Source organism: Diaphorina citri, unplaced genomic scaffold, assembly GCF_000475195.1.
Source record: "Diaphorina citri unplaced genomic scaffold, Diaci psyllid genome assembly version 1.1 scaffold1931, whole genome shotgun sequence".
Classification (NCBI taxonomy): Eukaryota; Metazoa; Arthropoda; class Insecta; order Hemiptera; family Psyllidae; genus Diaphorina; species Diaphorina citri.
Genome location: NW_007379357.1, coordinates 52307 through 71373, shown reverse-complemented (window position 1 = coordinate 71373; position 19067 = coordinate 52307). Strand labels below are relative to the sequence as shown.

Genomic DNA, 19067 nt, shown 5'->3' with positions numbered 1-19067 from the left:
GTTACCTGAGGCATTATTGAGAAGCATGTGTCTTTTCGGGTGAAACTCCGAATCAACAACTTCCCGTTCTACTTTCTACCCGATTCGACATATAACTTAAATGCCTTACAGGGTTGGAAAAGCGCAGCCCCTCTCAACACTGAAGCACTCAACTCTAATCAAGTACTAAGAGGGAGACAGAGAGGTTTGGGGTTCGGGTTTGGTGTCGCAAGCTGGGAGCAGTTTACCATAAGTTCTCTGGTTTAGTGTGTCACTATACCTGCGAGTCCTGATGAAAAGTGTCGATGTAGCTTCGGTAGTGGGTGAACAAGCAGTTTGCTGACTAATTCGCAACAGCCACGGCTCACGAGGAACAAGGAGTTGACTTAGTTCCACCAAGGAGTCGAAAACGCGCCTACTCCTCCTTTGAATCGGACCTAGACCATACTCCCCATGTCAAACTGGCACCCTTCAACCTGGTGACTTACCTCCAAGGCATTTGCCATTATAGGACCGGTCCGGACAATCGAAAACCTCCCATCGCGCCAGACGGAACATTCGCGATCCAGCGCCCAAGCTAGGCGGCCTACAACTCAGCGCCGAAGCTTATCTGACTTCCAGCAACAAGGCATCAACCCGAAAGAGGCATAGGACAGAACGCCACGACAGGAACCAGCCTGCTATTCGTGCGGACGTCGTCCAAGATATGAGAGGGAGATAGTTTGAAAAGTCTTAGGAGGAGAGGAGCAGAAGAATGATTATTTAACAAGAGACAGCAAGTCAGAGAGGAGACAATTATAAATAAGTGAATTATAATTACGGGATAAGTGACCTTTCGAAACATGTTATAAACATAAGAGATCCGTCTCGGTTTATCCCTTACTGTAGTATAACTTAGTACCAAACTTTAAAAGTTAACTTTTTGTGTTTTGCTCTTAACCCGACACCGAAAGCATCTTAAAAGTGTTTCCCCTTATTTTTAAAGAGTTAAAGTTTTGCCCTCTTCTTTTTTGAAAGGGTTTAGTTTTCTATATCCTCGTCACCGCTACCTCGCGTAAGCCGAGCACTCTAAAGACTTGCCCCTTCGATTAGGGATGTCTTGATGAGTTAGTTAACTTAGTAGTATTAGTTCAACGATCTAAAGCAAAGTTTCTCAGCTTTCCCCACAGTCTGTTTCTTGAGCGTTTCTCCTTCCCCTTCTTAAAGGGATCGAAAGGCACTTCCTATGCGGGCGACTGTCTTAGAGAAAGAACCTTGGTTTCTCGAAGAGGTTTCTCACTCATCGAAAGGTGTCTTTTGCTGGTTACTTAATGACTTCTCTTAAGGACCTTAAGAGGCACCTTTTTCGAACTCCACGCTGCTCTTTCGTCTTTTAACTTTACACGAGAGGTGTGTTAAGAACCTTTTAATTTAGCAGGAAATTTTTATTTCATCTCCTCCTCCTCTTCCTTCCCTCCTCCTCTCTTCCTCCTCCTCCTCCTTCTCCTCCTCTCCTCTTCCTCCTCCCTCCTTCTCTTCCGTTGCCACTTTGCTGTCCTTCTCTTCTTCGTCCTTGCTTCTTCCTCTTCTTTCAATTCTCTTGCCCTTCACCTCACCTTTTACTTTTTCTCCTCTTAACTTCTCTGTCTCCCTTTCCGTTCCCCTCCTTTTTCCCAGCTTTTTCCTCCTTCTATTTTACTCCTATGCTTTTCTGGTCGTTCCTGTCCTAGTTTTCCATCCTTCTCCCTCTTTCTCCCTTCCATTTTTCTTCAGATCCCTAGGCAATTTTTAATTATCTTACTCCTCCTCCCTACTCGCTTTCTTGTCCTCTCCTCTTCCTCTTGTTCCTTCTCTTCCTCCTCTTCCGAGTTCTCTTTTTCCTCCTTTTCTGCCTCGATCCTTCCCTTCTTTTGTCGACCCGGGCGGGGGCCCTTAAAAAATCGGGCATCAAATAAGCTAGCACTAATCTCTTTTAGTCATGGGATTTTACATTGGATGATTAACAAATTATAAGCAAATAATAATAAGAGAACTAAACTAAAAAACTAAAATGCGGAAAGTACATTACTAAATTTCAATTTCTAATCTCGGGCCAAGAGCGGAAAGAGGGTTATATTACAAATTCGAAGTTCGGGGTGGTAAATAACCGGAACGAGCGCATCGACTTGCGTATCCACTGCGATTTGGCCAGATTTATTAGCTCGACTTTATCACAATTAGATTTGTAAACGTGGTGTGAAACACGACAGGACCATTTTTCTGGAGAATATACGAACATCGATATGTCGCAGTTGATCAAACCTATTCGAGAAGATACCCCCTGTCCTGTCCTGGTCTGGTTGTCCGCTGTAGGCTTCGGTTTAGTGTATCGGCAGCGGAATCATTGGAAGAATATACATGATAGCATTATGTATTTCTTCCTGCACGATTTTTCTCATATATTAATATAATAAAGAATTATAATATATTATTAAATAATAAGGTTATATATATATATATAACTCGTGATAGACAGCATAAATTATAGATATAAAAAAATGTAAAGAAGGGAGACAAAAAGTTAACCTAAAGATGTGACCAAGAGTTTTAATAAGTTACAACATAAAGAGGCATTAATAATAATAATAATAAAATTAAGTAATAGACATAATAAGATAGAGAAAATAAAAATAGTATTCAAATACAATATATAAAGTGAATATTATAACATTAGACACATCACATTACAAAAAAATCACATAAACAGCAGAGAATAGGTAATTATAAAAAAAAAGAACTATTCAGACCGCGCTGGGCAACCTTGCAGCAAAGGATAACATATATATAGATATAATAAAGACATCTCCTTTTTAGAAAAAGGACTAATTCGAGGGTTCAAGTCACCTAAAGTCTCGTGCTTCTATTTTAGACGAATCAATTATTACCATCAACAAAGACGCAAGTGTCCACGTACTAGGTATCGTCTACAGCGACAACACCCTTTAATAGACGGGGCATGGCAACTAGGCCCATATGCCAGTCTGACCTTTGAGCCACATGGTCCAACTAACGCTTCATTATATATTGCTAACGTCTCGGGTTTTACCCTGTTATGGGATAATGTGACTTAGAGGCTTGCCTGGTAACCAGAATTTACGCATCATATGACTTGGTGCTTGTTTCACAAGTAATTGAAGTCCAGGGCACCAACTACTTGTCCCCGGTAGCATCCTCGCTAGCACTGAAAAACGCACATGTTCAACGCCTTTACGCTTAAAACACTAAAAAAAAGGCGTTGAACCAGTTAGACTTAAGTAAAAAATGAAAATAGAAATCAAACGTGCCAACTGCTCATAATATGAAAAGTAAATATAACTCGATAATTTTTGTTCGTTTGTAATGTTTCGTTTGCTTGGTGTGTGTGTTAAAATTTTTTAACCGGCGAGCCCTGTCGATAGAGTGCGAGCAGGCTCGAGTTAGTCGGACAAGTACTTTTGTGTGGGAGTCACCTAAGACAGCCCTTGACTAACAAGGTCGTCCGGCGATGCCCATTTTGAAACGTGACAGTTCACTTCACCCGTGCGTGGTATCTTCATCTATATGTTAATCTCAAAAACGGTGGTCTCTTAATCACAGGGCAGAACTTTGAATCTTTTTTTTTTTTTTTTTTTTAAAGAGGTTTGACAGAGGGAACTGTAACTGCTAGGGTGTTATCGTCCCGAAATCGAAGAGAGAAGGATGACAGGATAGGAGGAAAGCCAGCCGTTCCGAGAACGAACATTATCCCATCAGGATAAAATCCGCCCCGGGTGGGAATCGAACCCGCGGCCTAGCGCTTACAAGGCAGACGCGCCACGAACTAAGCTAACTAGGCTGGCATTTGAATCTTTGAAACTCTAAGATATCATCAGTGTTTCCATTCAAAAGCCCACTATAGAAGATCAAAAACGGTATCTTAGATAAAATGATCTTTTCGCTAGTAGTGGCTGGTACCAAAAAAAAAAACGTTTTGAAACATTTCCAAAACATCCAGAAAAGACTGTCAGAGGGAAGGGATGGAAATGAAAAACATCCCAAAATGCGTCGTACCTATGGCTTTTGGCCCTTGGGACTCATTTTGTTCACAAATAAGGACACAATACCTTACCCTATAAAAACTTGTCCGGTAGGTTTGGGCCAGAGGGATCCATACTGTCCACAAGTGAGGCGACATATGGTCAACGCCTGATATGGGTTGGACACAAGGAACTTGCTGTCTCGTACACATTTGCCATCGACACAACGCCATGAGGGTGACCAACTGGGGACAATATGGAAGAAAAGGGAACAAAACGGTCCTCAGGTACCATAAGCTCTGTGATCTCAGGTACCATAAGATTTGTACAAGTACAAAACAATACAAAAACAGTCCGCTATGGGAGGAATCAAAAGCCAAGATTCTCAAGGTAAGATGCTCTGCAAACCACGGGAATCCTTGTCACAGACCAGCAGTGGTTTGCGGACCATCTGTTGAGCTCCGCAAACCACTTGAAATCTTCTCAGGGACCAACAGTGGTTCGCGGACCACCTGTTGGGTTCCGCAGGTTACGGGAAACCTTCTCACTGATCAGCAGTGGTTCGCGGATGGCTGACCATCTGAGAAATCGTTTGCTGCTTTCTTTTCCTGGCCCCACTCAGGTTGGGTGAGGTTAATGTGAGTTGAGGGGTAGCCTGTCTCCGAATGGAGGGTAACATCTTCGTCAAATCTCCTAAACAGTTAAACAACTTGTACAGTGACATTCAACTTACTTTCCAGTAACGTCCGCGGAGTCTACATCGATGGATATAACTTGGCCGCTGATGGTAACGAGGAGATGACACCAAATGAGTCCCAGAAGAACATGAGTCCAAGGTCCCATGAGATTCCTGTGGGGTAAGTTCCGGCTACTGAAAACAAGATGAAGGAAATGATGAAGGGAAAAGGAAAAGAAGGCATAAAAGAAGGAGGAGGAGAAGAGGAAGAAGAATAAGAAGGAGGAGGAGAAGAGGAACAAAAATAAGAAGAAGGAGTAGGAGAAGAAGGAGGAGGAGAATGAGGAAGAGAAGAAGAAGAAAGAGGAACGTGAAGAAGGTAAGACAAAAAAGAAGGAGAGGAAGAGGAAGAGGAAGAAATCAATTTAACCTAGCATTTTATTGCGAATGTAGGTACTGATTGATGGTAAGTATAGGTAGGTAAACGAAACAAAAGTACCTACTACATAAATAACGTAAGTACCTACGCAACTCGTAATACTATAATACGAAGTGAGGTCAAAGGTCTAAGTTTTAATAACTATTGTTAGTACCTAATAATAAATAGTGGTAAATGCATTGTACTTAGTTACTTACCTAATCAACATTATAGGAATACCTACCTACATATGTAGTATGTACAAGCACATGGCTAATTATCACCTATCCATTGTATCATGAAATGCTGTAATGAGTAGGTTAGTAGGTACCCAACTATTATATACCTACCTAGGTATCCATTCATCTACCTTTTTTTAATAAAAGTTAGAAAAAAAAAAAAATTTGGTAAAAACTTTTTTTTTTTTTTTTTTTTTTTTTTTTTTTTTTTTTACTGGATGAATAAGTGTATGAGATGTAATAGCAAGCAACCTATGACTCTGGTACAGGTATTTGGATTATAACTCAATCTATTAGAGTGTATTCTTGGTCCTTTACCAATCATAATTCTCCAGCATATCCGCTTGATTGATTGCAGCATGTAGATGAGGAAAATTCATACCTCTGTGGCTATCTGAAAATTAAAGGCTTGACAGAAGAGTACCCCACTCTGACAACTTTCTTTGATGGTGAAATCATCAGCAAAAAGTATCCATTTTTGACGAGGAAGTGGGATGCTGATGAAGATGTGGATAGGAAGCATTGGGTAAGTTAAAAAAAAAAGGGGGATAGGTAGGTACTCGGTAGATTGAAAGTCAAAATGTCTACGTAAATTCATCTTTTTTATAAAAAAAAAAAAAAAAAAAAAAAGATTTACCTACCTATGTAGATACTACCTACTTACCTAAATGCATACCATTTAATAGTGTAAGAAAAAAATGGCTTGATTAAAAAAAAAAAAGTATTAAATGTAATGGTCTAACATGAAACTTATCTCTTTGTTTCAGGGTAAATTCTCCTCATTTTACGATTACTCCAAAACTTTTAACTCTGATAGTTTTGACTATGACTCCCTGAAGGACACAGACTTTGTGTTTATGAGGTGGAAAGAACACTTCCTTGTGCCAGATCACACAATCAAAGACATCAACGGGGCCTCATTTGCTGGCTTCTACTACATTTGCTTTCAGAAGTCAGCAGCCACTATTGAGGGTTACTATTTTCACAGGAGCTCTGAATGGTAAGGGAAAAGGGAACCTTGCTGAGATTTTTTTTTTCTTTTTTTCTCTCTCTCAAGAGGTTTGATAGAGGGAACTGCAACTGTTAAGGTCTTATTTTCCTTTTTTTTTGGGATTTTTTTTTTTTTTTTTTTTTTTTATTCTTTCAAACGTAAAAATATTACAATTACATGAAAGATTACATAGTGAAGTAAAGTACATAGTAAAGTAAATTTTTTTTCTCTCTCTCTCAAGAGGTTTGATAGAGGGAACTGCAACTGCTAAGGTCTTATTTCTCCGAAAGTGAAGAGAGAAGGAAGATAGAATAGGAGAAAGCCAGTCATTCTATGAAAGAATCTTATCCATTCAGGATAAAATCCGCCCCAAGCAGGAATCAAACCAATGACCTAGCACTTACAAGGCAGACACCCTACCCTCTAAGGTAAAAAGGCTGACAAAAATAAATAAAAACTTATTGAATTTTCTCTTGTTTTGTTACATTTCAGGTTTCAATCCCTCACGCTATGCCATGTCCCTGATCACAGTCTTCAAATCTACGAGTTCAGGTGATGTGCTTACCCCTCTCCCTCACTCCCATCTCTCTCTCTCCCTTTGGTTGAAAGAAGGATAAACACAGGGTGTGACCAAAGTATGTATAGACAACCTATAGGATGTATCATAAAAGAGACTGGTTTTTAAATGTACCTTTTTGTATAGAAAGGAGGGAGAAAATGAAGTTTTTATTAATTTTTTTTAGAAAATTTTGCATCTTCAACAAATACGGTTTTGCCTTGGGTCCGCGGCCCCCGAGAGGGCCGCGAGGCCCCTTGGAAATCTTTCGCGGGTGAGGTTGAGTCACGTAAAATACAGTAAAAGGGCCGCGGCGCCTTCGCAATTGAAAAAACTCGTTGAAAAAGTTTAGGAACCCCTGGAATAGATTATTATATACCTCATTTATACTGCTAGGATGAGACTGAAAAGTCCCTCCCGCAGTCCCTTTACTTTATCCAGGAACGGAAAGGTTACGTGGGGAAAATTTCCGTCCAGGTTGGGCTTCGAACCCTCTGCACCTCCGGCTTGAGACTCAATCTCTTCTAGCTACATGTCCTTTAGGTCTATACTTACCTACTAGTGCCTGTCATCTGTAAAAGCTCCTAAAAAGGGTGGGGTACCGTTTTGCCCCTTGTTCCCCTAAGTCTTACCATGTTGTAATTGGTGGGAAACTTCCGTCCATCTGACAGAAGCATTTGGGTAAAGGCCGTTTTTCCTACGCCAGGATCACCTGGAAAAAATCAAGGAGTAGGTAGGGAAACACTAGGAAATCGAGGTATGTACCTAACTTATTCTGCAAAGGACACTCAATAGGGCCATATCCGGGATTTTGTCGAAGGGGGGGGAGGCTTAAGTACGACCCTGACACCCAATAAATTTATTTAGGAACTTACCTACTATCACGATCTTTCCCGGTGGAATGGTGTGATGAGACGTCATCTTGTTCCTGAGAGTTGTCCTCTTAACAGGTAGCTGAGGTAACTATGGACAGCTAAAGGAATGATTGAAAATCGTAGGCACCTAATCCTACAACTTTCTGTAAAGGACACCCAATTTATTCTAAACTTTACAAACGTTTTACGGAACGATGATTATGTAGGTACCGAGGTAAGTGAAACCTTTGGGTAGACTGTCAGTAGGCAGATAGGTAAGTAAGGAAAGTACCTACCCTACAATGAAGACTTGTTTGTTGTTTGTTAACTTTTTATTACCATAGTGATAGAAAAAGGCTCTCTCCCCATCTAGCGGACTTGTTCCTTTTTGCTTAGCACATTGCGTAATCAAATAATATTTTCAAGGCGTTATTTCACCCGGCAAGCCCAGCAAATGGCGCGAAATTTCAAAAACTTGAAATAATTTTTACTGAAAATTTTTTTCAAAATTAACTTGAAATTTTTTTTATTTTTTACGAAAAAAAAAAAAAAAAAGTTGTGGAAAAAATATCTAATGTTCTATGACGTTAAATTAAGATCTTTTCTAAGTTTTCTGAGGTAGTGATTTGGTGATCTAACTGATTCTGTGTTATATGGCCCCAATAAAAAGCATGTCAACATGGAATCAACTGGGAACTAGGAGTTGAAAGATAGGAATGCCCAGATAGGAAACTACTACCTGAGGTCCTGAGAGGATATTCATTGGAGCATTAGGTAAGTATTTTACTCTGAACACTCTTCACTGTACTGTAGAAATCTCTTAGAAAAGGAGTACTTTTGGGCCCTCAAAGGCCAACTCAGCCTCAAAATTTAATTATTAGATTTCCTTTATACCTATGTTGAAGTACCTGGCCGATATCGCTCAAATACGCTCACCCAAGCCTGGCCAATCCTACGATACGATCACACTACGCTGGTGTACACCTCGCAATACGCTAGCTGAGATGCATAGCGTTACGTGTATGCATAGGGTAACGCCTGTGGAAGTCAACTCGAGGCCGTCATCCTGTCTGATTCATTTCCTACTCAATGGTCGGTCTGTCAATTTGGAAATGGTACGCCGTGTAGGTAAGTCAAATCTGATCAAATCCGAAGGAAAAGGGAAACAAATGGGAAAGCCTAATAGAAAAACCAGAAATAATAAAGTACCACTTTGAGTGCCAAGCCATATTTTGAAGAATTTACCCAGGGGCCCAACGGCGCACTTATTTGTGCGACATGCACTTTTTGTAAAATCTCATCGCACGTATGTGTGTGACGATGCACTTTTTTTAAAATCGGTACTAATTTTAGACTGATTCCCTATTTTTATTGCATGTTGCACACATGGTGTGCGACATTTTTAACGTCAACTTTTTCTATAACTCTGATATTCAAAATTCTCAGATAACTCGTCAGACATTCAAAAGTCTTAGATTTTTTCATTTTTTATTTCATTTTTTTATTATAGGTAATTTTTCATGGTAAAGAGATTTTTTTTCTCCCAACTCCTATAACTTGAGTTTTTGGGTAGTTTTTATTCAGTTACAAAAGAATTAATACCTAAATATTTTAAGAACTCATTGTGATTTTTATTTTTTAATATTTCAGTTTTCATTTCATTTTACTTCATCTTTTCATTTTCAATCAGGGTGGAACAAGTTAGATTGGAAGTGGAATTTCATTTGGTTTTTTATTTCCTTCTTCATTTCTTTCAATTCAATTCTATTTGACTTTTTGAATGGTTCTCGCTTTCTCCTCCTTGCCTTTCCTCCGTTACTATTTTTCTCTTTCCATTTTTATTCCTTTCCTCTCTATCTTTTTCTCCCCCTCCCTCTTTATCTCCTCTTTAATAATCCCTGTTCCACTCTGAATTCATTCTTCTCAACGTAGATTTGCTTCGAATAATGCCCGGGTCCACACTTCTAAGTTCAAACTTTTTATCCAAAGGATGTACTATTCCCAATTCAGCATCTCTATCTGCCTCGGTGGTGTGGTCAAGACGCTCGCCTGGTTGTCAGGAGAGCGTGGGTTTAATTCTGGCCGAGGTATGGAATTTTACCCGAAAGAATTCGTAGGAGTCTCAAAATGTAGGTCCTCTATTCAGGGTGTCTCACTTATAAGTGCGGCATGTAAAAAAAATTAGGATCACTGTAGCACTTATACGTGCGACGTGGCACTCAAAGTGTTAAACATAACTTTTTGCAGAAAATCAAAATCAGACAAACTGTAAAAAAATTTTGGTGAAACAAATAGACCAACAAATAAATTGAACAGGAAATTTTAATGTAAAACCCAGGTACTAGTTCAGAAGCCACATCAATGGAAGATTGCTAAAAAAAAGGAGCTGTCACAAATAAACAGTTACTTACTTAGGTACCTAGGTACCTCACTTTGTTCATTCAATTACAGGGTCTCTCAATCAACAGAGTGATGTCATCTTCCACGTTAATCCACAAGCTGTACCCAGCCAATCACAAAACAGTATTTGTTCTTGACCACTCTCCATACTTTGGCATATCCAGTGACTACCCAATTGAATTGGATCCTGCCGACAAATCAAGAGGTCCTGGATTTATTCCCATTGCACCCATTTGCAAATCATTGTGGACATCAACCATAGAGGCAGTGTTTGAGTACTGTCGGATAGTTTGGGACATATTTCCAGGTATGTGTTTTTCTCCTCTTACTCCTCCTCTTCTCTCTTCTCTCCTCCTCCTCCTCCTTCTTTTAAATTAATGATTCTCAAATTTATGCCTCCTTGGTTTGGTACCTACCTTTTTTATTGAGCAATCAGTCCCCTCTGGGAGCACTCAGTAAGACTGCAGAGGTCCTTGTTTATGTACCTACTTCTAATGCAGTGATCAGTGATTTGTAAGTTGAGTGTTAAATGTACCTACCTGTGCCCTAAATCACCAAAGTATGGAAAAGTATCTTACAAGTGTAATAGCCAATGGAAAAGCAGAATTTTGAATTTAAACAAATCATATCGAAATATGGAATTGTAAATACTTTTCCATACTTTGGTGATTCAGGGCACAGATGTATTTTGATATGATACTGTCCTAACAACACCAACTAATTTTTAGTTAGGTAGGTATTTGTATATAAAAAAAAAATCAAGTGTGAGATTTTTTTTCCATCTCATTCACAGTGTGTGTGTGTGTGTGTGTGTGTGTGTGTGTGTGTGTGTGTGTGTGTGTGTGTGTGTGTGTTTTTTTGTTTCTTTTCCTTTACAGATCGTAAGCTGATCCGAGTAATTCTGAGTGATGTACAGGCACAATCTCTCAACACATGGAATCAGGAGGAGCAAAACTTGGTGCACTGTATGTACTCCTTGACTTCCATTGGCTCCCATCCACCTAGACAAAATGCAGGTAAAAGTTAGCCCAAGAAGCTCCATGGAAAAAATCTTGGAATATTTAAATACTATTTATTTGCTACATTAATGACTGGATCCACAAAGTGAGTTTAATTAAGTTAAACTCTTGGATTAAGTGATCTGATTTACTTTTTTTTAACCAATCAGATTTCAAGATTCATGGCCCAATTCATTAATATTTAATGTCTATCTATCTTTTCCCCCCCCTCCCTCTTTATATCCTCTTTAATAATCCCTGTTCCACTCTGAATTCATTCTTCTCAATGTAGATTTGCTTCGAATAATGCGCGGGTCCACACTTCTAAGTTCAAACTTTTTATCCAAAGGATGTACTATTCCCAATTCAGCATCTCTATCTGCCTCAGTGGTGTGGTCAAGACGCTCGCCTGGTTATCAGGAGAGCGTGGGTTTAATTCTGGCCGAGGTATGGAATTTTACCCGAAAGAATTCGTAGGAGTCTCAAAATGTAGGTCCTCTATTTAGTCTGTTTCATTATTCATCCTCTTGATCTTAGGTTGCAATCTTGCAAAATGAAATCTCTTCAATTGTGATTGATCAATCCTTTGAATTCACGGGATTCACATATCCCTCATGAGCTATCTGAGTGAATGTGAGTGTGAAATCGTTGAAATATTTGCAATAATCTCTTCAATTGTGATTGATCAATCCTTTGAATTCACGGGATTCACATATCCCTCATGAGCTATCTGAGTGAATGTGAGTGTGAAATTATGAATCCTTTAGATTCAATTTAAACTGAGAAGTATGGGCCCGAGCCTAAAGTATTAGGAACTTTCTATTTTTTCTGTACTATAATGCAAAATATACATTACTCATCGTCGTACCTCTAGTAGTAATTCTCATTCTCGATTTAATTCTCCGAAAAGTAACATAAAATATAAATTATATAAAACGTACGTACTTTTTGATGTTTTTCATAATCGAAGTTTTCATTTTATATTAGCACTCATTCTATAGATTCATTTTGTTTTCTGCTAATGCCTCATTTTGTCCACTGATTCTGTAGAGTTAAAAAAAGGTAGATAGAGGGAACTGTAACTGCTAGATCTTAACGTCCCGAAATTGAAGAGAGAATTCCTTTCTTTGTCCGTCCGATCAATGTCCGAGGAGAAAGCCAACCGTTCTGAGAACGAACATCCGTTATCAGGATAAAATCTGCCCCGGGTGGGAATTGAACCCGCTAAAGACGAGTTCACATGGCGGGAATGTGGGTCCTATTGAATATGGCCTTACTGAGTGGCGGATTCTTCTGCTTGTGCTTCCGGCCGGCCTTGGTCCACCATTCCTTGCTTAAATATTGAACCACTGTGTCCACCCCCTCGTACTCTTTCTGAAACAATGTTGGGAATGCAAATTAATGATCTAGGTAGCTTTATATGTAGCTGGATACTAGACCAGTAGTTCGAAGGTGTATACGATACGGTCTACCTCCTCGTATTTCTTCTGAAATGGTATCGGAAATTTACATGAACTCACCAGAAACCAAATTTAATGTGAAGTCACCAACCAATTGAAAAAATAATGATAATATTAATAATGATCTTTTCGCGCTCTTTTCAACGATATACTAAGCTGGTCTACTCCCTGTTTAACGTCCCCCAGCCAAACAACAACACCTACTCAAAAAGTCGATTTCGGACTTGGTCCGCTCTGCTCGTTCTCCCCGGGTTGAACCGTTCAACTCGCGTATCATCCCTGTGTTTGCAAGGGGACTCTACTCCTTGACTTCCATTGGCTCCCATCCACCTAGACAAAATGCAGGTAAAAGTTAGCCCAAGAAGCTCCATGGAAAAAATCTTGGAACATTTAAGTAAATACTATTTATTTGTTACATTATTGACTGGATCCACAAAGTGAGTTTGATTAAGTTAAACTCTTGGATTAAGTGATCTGATTGACTTTTTTTTTAACCAATCAGATTTCAAGATTCATCGCCCAATCCATTAATGTCTCATAGTCATCTTTCTTATAGGTATTCCATTATTGAACTTTTCTGACTTTTTACCTTTCAGAGTGTTCCATGATGTATGGCCTATGTTCTGCTTTGGAAGCCATGTGTGAACCTACAAGCCTTCAGAGTGAAAAGCTCAAGCAAGATCCCAACACCCCAAGCAAACACAACACCAGTGTTGGAGGTAAGATGGTATGGTAAAATAATAGTGTTTAAACTGCTCAAACAGTCTAAAAAGTCCCTCAGCAGTAGACTACCTACTACTTTTATTGTAGTCAAATTATCAAACAGTGTTGTTGAGGATAAAATTCTATACCTACTTTGGTTGGGATTGAACCCACACCCTCCTGATTATCGGGCGAGTGTCTTGACACTTGCCATCGTGAGAACTTGTGCTTGTCCTTTAAAAGCAGAGAGAACCCTTTGAAAACTGCCAGCTAGCTAGGCTGGTTAGGGTTAGTTGTTCTCTCTGTTTATAGTCCCACAGCTAGACACTAGTCTACTCTCTGTTTAACGTCCTCTAGCCAGACAATCCAGACCTAATAATGTTCGTGAGAACTTGTGCTTGTCCTTTAAAAGCAGAGAGAACCCTTTGAAAACTGCCAGCTAGCTAGGCTGGTTAGGGTTAGTTGTTCTCCTCCCTGTTTATAGTCCCACAGCTAGACACTAGTCTACTCTCTGTTTAACGTCCCCTAGCCAGACAATCCGGACCTAATAATGATTGTTCCTTCAATTTCTCCTAGGTGGTGGCGAATCAACGAGCAAAATCCTCAATCGCTGTCGCATCATATGTGTCACTAGCTGTGCAGATGTAGGCGCCGTGGAAAAGCTCAAAGCCACTTTTCACACCGAGCTTCAAAACATGAACAAACTGGCCACCGAGTCTGAACACCTGTTCCCCGTTCACTTTTGTCACCTGGTGATCATCAATGTATTCCCGTGTAGCGCGAAACATGCGACCGCCCTGTATAATATGCAATATCAGGAGACCCCATTTTCTCCTGTCCTATCCACGGGTAAGTGTCTAATGTCCAGGACAACAATGAGGGTTTAAAGTTATTTAAAGTTAAACTCTTGAAACCAACCTCAGTGGTGTAGTGGTTAGTGCCGTGGACTTCGGATCTGGAGGTTAGTGGTTCGAGTCCAAGTCAAGTTATAAAATTTAGTGTAGTGCATTAAGCAGGGAACGACATTTGTGACAAGCATTTATGCTCAACACAATTAAAATTCCTTTTTAAGTTAAACTCTTGAAATCTTAGATTAAGTAATATGATTGTCTGAAAAGTTCAACTTAAACTAAGTCAGCCTAGTTAGCTAGGAAGATAGCTTCTTATGAGCGCTAGGTCGTGGGTTTGATACCCACCCTGTGCGAATTTTATCCCAAATAGATGAGGTTCCTCCTTGGAACGGTCTTCTCCCTATCCTGTCCTCATTCTTTCTTTGATTTTGGCATAATCAGACCTCATTTGTTACAGCTCCTTCTAAAACTTGGATTTGCAGCCCCGCCAAGAACTGAGCAGCTTGGAAAACACGAAATGTCGACCCCACTTGAGTGGGAAAAGACGAAGAAGACGACCCCTTTTTGAAAGGGGTTTGATGTCACAGCATATTTCAAGGTCTTCAATGATGGGGGTTTTACCTTTCATTCGGCGCGGCGTCAACCTATCCCCCTACTGCTACTCACATTAACCTCACCCAGTGGGGCCAGAAAAAGCCAGCAGCACACGATTGCCCTGATGGTCATAGTCACCTGTTCGGATAATAACCACGCTCAACGTTGCACTTCAGTGATGCATTGAGAATAAACCTCGATTTTTCAACTTCCATTATTTCACCTCCAACTACCCTCGGTCCCAATTAGTTGAAATAATCGAGGTTCCAGGCAGTGGCGTAGCGTCCATGTAGGGCGTGTATGGCGGCCATACACTCGAAAATGCCACTCAAATACCCTTAAATATTGACTTTAAATAATTGACATAATTGCCTTGCTCAACACCTCCACAGAATGGGATGTAAGGATTCCCCTCTGTGTCCCCAACAAGCAGAAATGAACGCTGACCATCTCTTAGTGTGCTCAGACCTACTAAATACACAAGATATTTCCGGAAAATATTGGGATGCAAGAAGAAAAATGACCTAACAGTCAATTTCTAGCATTTGAAATCAATCAACCATATTCTCTTACAAGACTAGAAGCTTAAACATAAACACTAGAAGCTAGAAGCCCTAATGTGTTGATGGTGTTTCTAATGATGTTTTCTTTTTATGCATAAAGGATTAATAAAATATTCTATATATTCTATTCTATAAAAAAAAAATAAAAAAAACATATTCTCTTCTCTTCAACAGGTGGTAAAGTGATCTCCCACATCCTCACATCCCATGGAGGTGACATATTCATGCATACCCTATCCACTGGTCGCTCCATACTGGAGGATCCCCCCTCCATTAGTGAAGGATATGGCGGCCGAGTAACCGACTATAGAATAACAGGTAGGAACCAAATAAATCGTAAATGTCTTCTGCTGTAAACATTTGCTGTAAACATTTTTTATTGCTGTAAACATTTTCTGCTGTAAACATTTATTGTACTATGTTATTAAATCCATAAAATACACGAGACCTTGTTTAGAGTGCTGCGGTAAAGGGACTTTTTAGTATTATTCGAGCAGGATATATTCTACTCTAAATGATTGCGGGTTCCATGTAATGGCTTAATTTTAAGAGGTTTGATATTGATTGAAAGAACTGTAACTGCGTCCATACTGGAGGATCCCCCCTCCATTAGTGAAGGATATGGCGGCCGAGTAACCGACTATAGAATAACAGGTAGGAACCAAATAAATCATAAATGGTCTTCTGCTGTAAACATTTATTGTATTACCTATGTTATTAAATCCATAAAATACACGAGACCTTGTTTAGAGTGCTGTGGTAAAGGGACTTTTTAGTATTATTCGAGCAGGATATATTCTACTCTAAATGATTGCGGGTTCCATGTAATGGCTTAATTTTAAGAGGTTTGATATTGATTGAAAGAACTGTAATAACTGCTGAAGTTTTTTCGTCCCGAAACGGAAGAGGAAGGAGGACAGGATAGGAGAAAAGCAGCCTTTCCGAGAACGAACCTTATCTGTTTGGGATAAAATTCGCTCCGGTTAAAAATTGAACCCACGACCTTGCGCTTACAAGGCTGGCGCGTTACCCTCCAAGCTAACTAGGCTGGCTTACTGACTACTGAGCTTTCTTCTGGACCTGACTTTACCTATCCTTTCCCTTACCTTATTAAGACCTTGTTTAGATTGCGGGGATAAAGGACTTTTCAGTCTCATCCTAGGAGTGTAATTGAGGTGTATTCTATTCTATTCTTTTGTTTCTGTTCCAGACTTTGGTATTCTAATGAGAAGTAACAAGTTGATGGCAGGGAGACGAGTGCCCCCTGGCGAGAAGTTAAATGACAAGATGAAAAGTAAACTGGAACGACAAACCCTATACTGGCCTCTGACTATATCATCTACCTATATTTATAATAACAAACAGGTAAGCAGGTGTTTATTTTTATTTATTACTTACTTATTTGCTCGCCAATCAGTACAAGAAACACACGACCTTGTTTAGGCTGCGGGAGTAAAGGGAATTTTCAAACTTACCGCCGTATGTATGAAGTCTAAAGATAAACTTTAGTTTAACTTGAAATGAAAATCTTGCCAAATTTCATGAAAACTAGCCAGTTATCTCAAGAAATGACATGAAATTGGCAACATTGTTCGTCTTAAGTTAAACTAAAGTTTAACTTTGGCTTTCATACATACGACGGTTAATGACAAGATGAAAAGTAAACTGGAACGACAAACCCTATACTGGCCTCTAACTATATTATCCACCTATATTTATAAATTTATAATAATAAACAGGTAGGTAGGTGTACTTCTTATAAATAAGACGAGTGCCCCCTGGCGAGAAGTTAAATGACAAGATGAAAAGTAAACTGGAACGACAAACCCTATACTGGCCTCTGACTATATCATCCACCTATATTTATAATAACAAACAGGTAAGCAGGCGTTTATTTTTATTTATTACTTACTTATTTGTTCGCTAATCAGTACAAGAAACACACCCAAGGCAAAGGACCCAAGAGGTAAGACCTTGTTTAGGCTGCGGGAGTAAAGGGAATTTTCAAACTTAATGACAAGATGAAAAGTAAACTTGAACAACAAACCCTATACTGGCCCCTAACGATATCATCCACCTATATTTATACGTTTATACCTAATAATAAACAGGTAGGTAGGTGTACCTCTTATAAATAATACTTTTTTCTTCTTTCAGCTCTTTGAGCCTCTTCTCACCCTGGTGCAGAAGGAAGAAATTTCGGACGGTGCCTTGATTCAGTGTAACCAATGTATATTCAATCTTGTAGCTCTCGAGGCCAAGCATGAACCCCTGTTACCTAACAACTCGGGAACGCGAGGCAAAGGACCCAAGAGGTAAGTAAAAGACGAACAGACACATTAGTGTAGAAGGGAGCTTTGCTCGGGACAGTTGATGTGATGTCATCGCGTACGTGAGCGTATGCTGTGACGTCAGAGTTCACGAACAGACACATTAGTGTAGAAGGGAGCTTTGCTCGGGACAGTTGATGTGATGTCATCGCGTACGGGAGCGTATGCTGTGACGTCATGCAGAGTGGAAGATTTACTGGTATTTTTTAAATCGATTTATCTCCGGATCTAGAAGTCGTAAAAGGAAAAGAAAAATTCCCTTCTTCCTCATTTTTTCTGCTCTTTGACTTAGAAACCTCACCTAAGTAAGCGATTTTTTAAATCGATTTATCTCCGGATCTAGAAGTCGTAAAAGGAAAAGAAAAATTCCCTTCTTCCTCATTTTTTCTGCTCTTTGACTTCGAAAGCTCACCTAAGTAAGCGCAACTGTTCTATTTGTGCCTGTTTTACTGTGATTTCCTTCTCCGCCAATGCCCTCCTCATATCCGTCCTTCTTTCCTTTGGTCCTCTATTGATTTCTTTCACCTTTTTGCCTCGCCAGGGACGAACAATATCGTCAGATGTGGAACGAATTGGAGCACCTCGTCAAGTTGAACAATCGGAGCGACAACCATGCCAAGCTTCTTCAGACCTTGCTCGATTTTAAGAACAAAACACACACTGCTTCCTCCTCAAATTCAAGTGAGGATAAACACATCAAGGTGGATCTGAACCAAGCTCTCCGGGAATTAGAGTAAGTAAAACTATTCAAGTGCAAAGTTTGGTTGACTTCTGCCGAAAACTGAGCTTTTTCAAAACTAAAGTCTTGAATAGCGGCCGAGCCGTACATTTCTCGAGGTTCGTCCCAAAGAGACTTTTCATTTATATTTTTTAAAGAATCTCCCTGTAAAGTTTGGTTGACTTGGGCCGAAAACTAAAGTCCTGAGATGAGCGAACATTTTGGAGATTTTTCAAAACTAAAGTCTTGAATAGCGGCCGAGCCGTACATTTCTCGAGGTTCGTCCCAAGGAGATTTTCATTCTTATTTTTTAAAGAATCTCCCTGTAAAGTTTGGTTGACTTGGGCCGAAAACTAAAGTCCTGAGATGAGCGAACATTTTGGAGATTTTTCAAAACTAAAGTCTTGAATAGCGGCCGAGCCGTACATTTCTCGAGGTTCGTCCCAAGGAGACTTTTCATTCACATTTTATAAAGAATCTCCCTGTAAAGTTTGGTTGACTTGGGCCGAAAACTAAAGTCCTGAGATGAGCGAACATTTTGGAGATTTTTCAAAACTAAAGTATTGAATAGCGGCCGAGCCGTACATTTCTCGAGGTTCGTCCCAAGGAGACTTTTCATTTATATTTTTTAAAGAATCTCCCTGTAAAGTTTGGTTGACTTGGGCCGAAAACTAAAGTCCTGAGATGAGCGAACATTTTGGAGATTTTTCAAAACTAAAGTATTG

The 19067-nt window shown here is 39.7% G+C and overlaps 2 protein-coding genes across 2 annotated transcripts in view; both read left to right on the top strand.

Annotated features, from left to right (window-relative positions):
• Nucleotides 1–7086, top strand: part of LOC103517691 (glucose-induced degradation protein 4 homolog) — a gene marked incomplete at its 5' end in the record, with an annotated part of 11324 nt that extends 4238 nt beyond the window's left edge. Inside the window, 3 exons of the mRNA XM_008482736.2 lie at nt 5677–5851; nt 6093–6325; nt 6809–7086. Coding sequence (XP_008480958.1) covers nt 5677–5851; nt 6093–6325; nt 6809–6872 — 472 coding nt within the window. The remainder of the gene's footprint in view (nt 1–5676; nt 5852–6092; nt 6326–6808) is intronic.
• A 1186-nt stretch (nt 7087–8272) lies between these two features.
• LOC103517697 (integrator complex subunit 13-like) lies at nt 8273–18379 on the top strand. The gene is made up of 9 exons (XM_008482741.3): nt 8273–8500; nt 10178–10433; nt 11005–11142; nt 13181–13303; nt 13863–14135; nt 15469–15612; nt 16505–16659; nt 17452–17609; nt 18166–18379. The coding sequence occupies exons 2-9, from the start codon at nt 10199–10201 to the stop codon at nt 18359–18361; spliced, it is 1422 nt and encodes a 473-aa protein (XP_008480963.1). The 5' UTR covers nt 8273–8500; nt 10178–10198; the 3' UTR covers nt 18362–18379.
• The last annotated feature ends 688 nt before the right edge of the window (nt 18380–19067 follow it).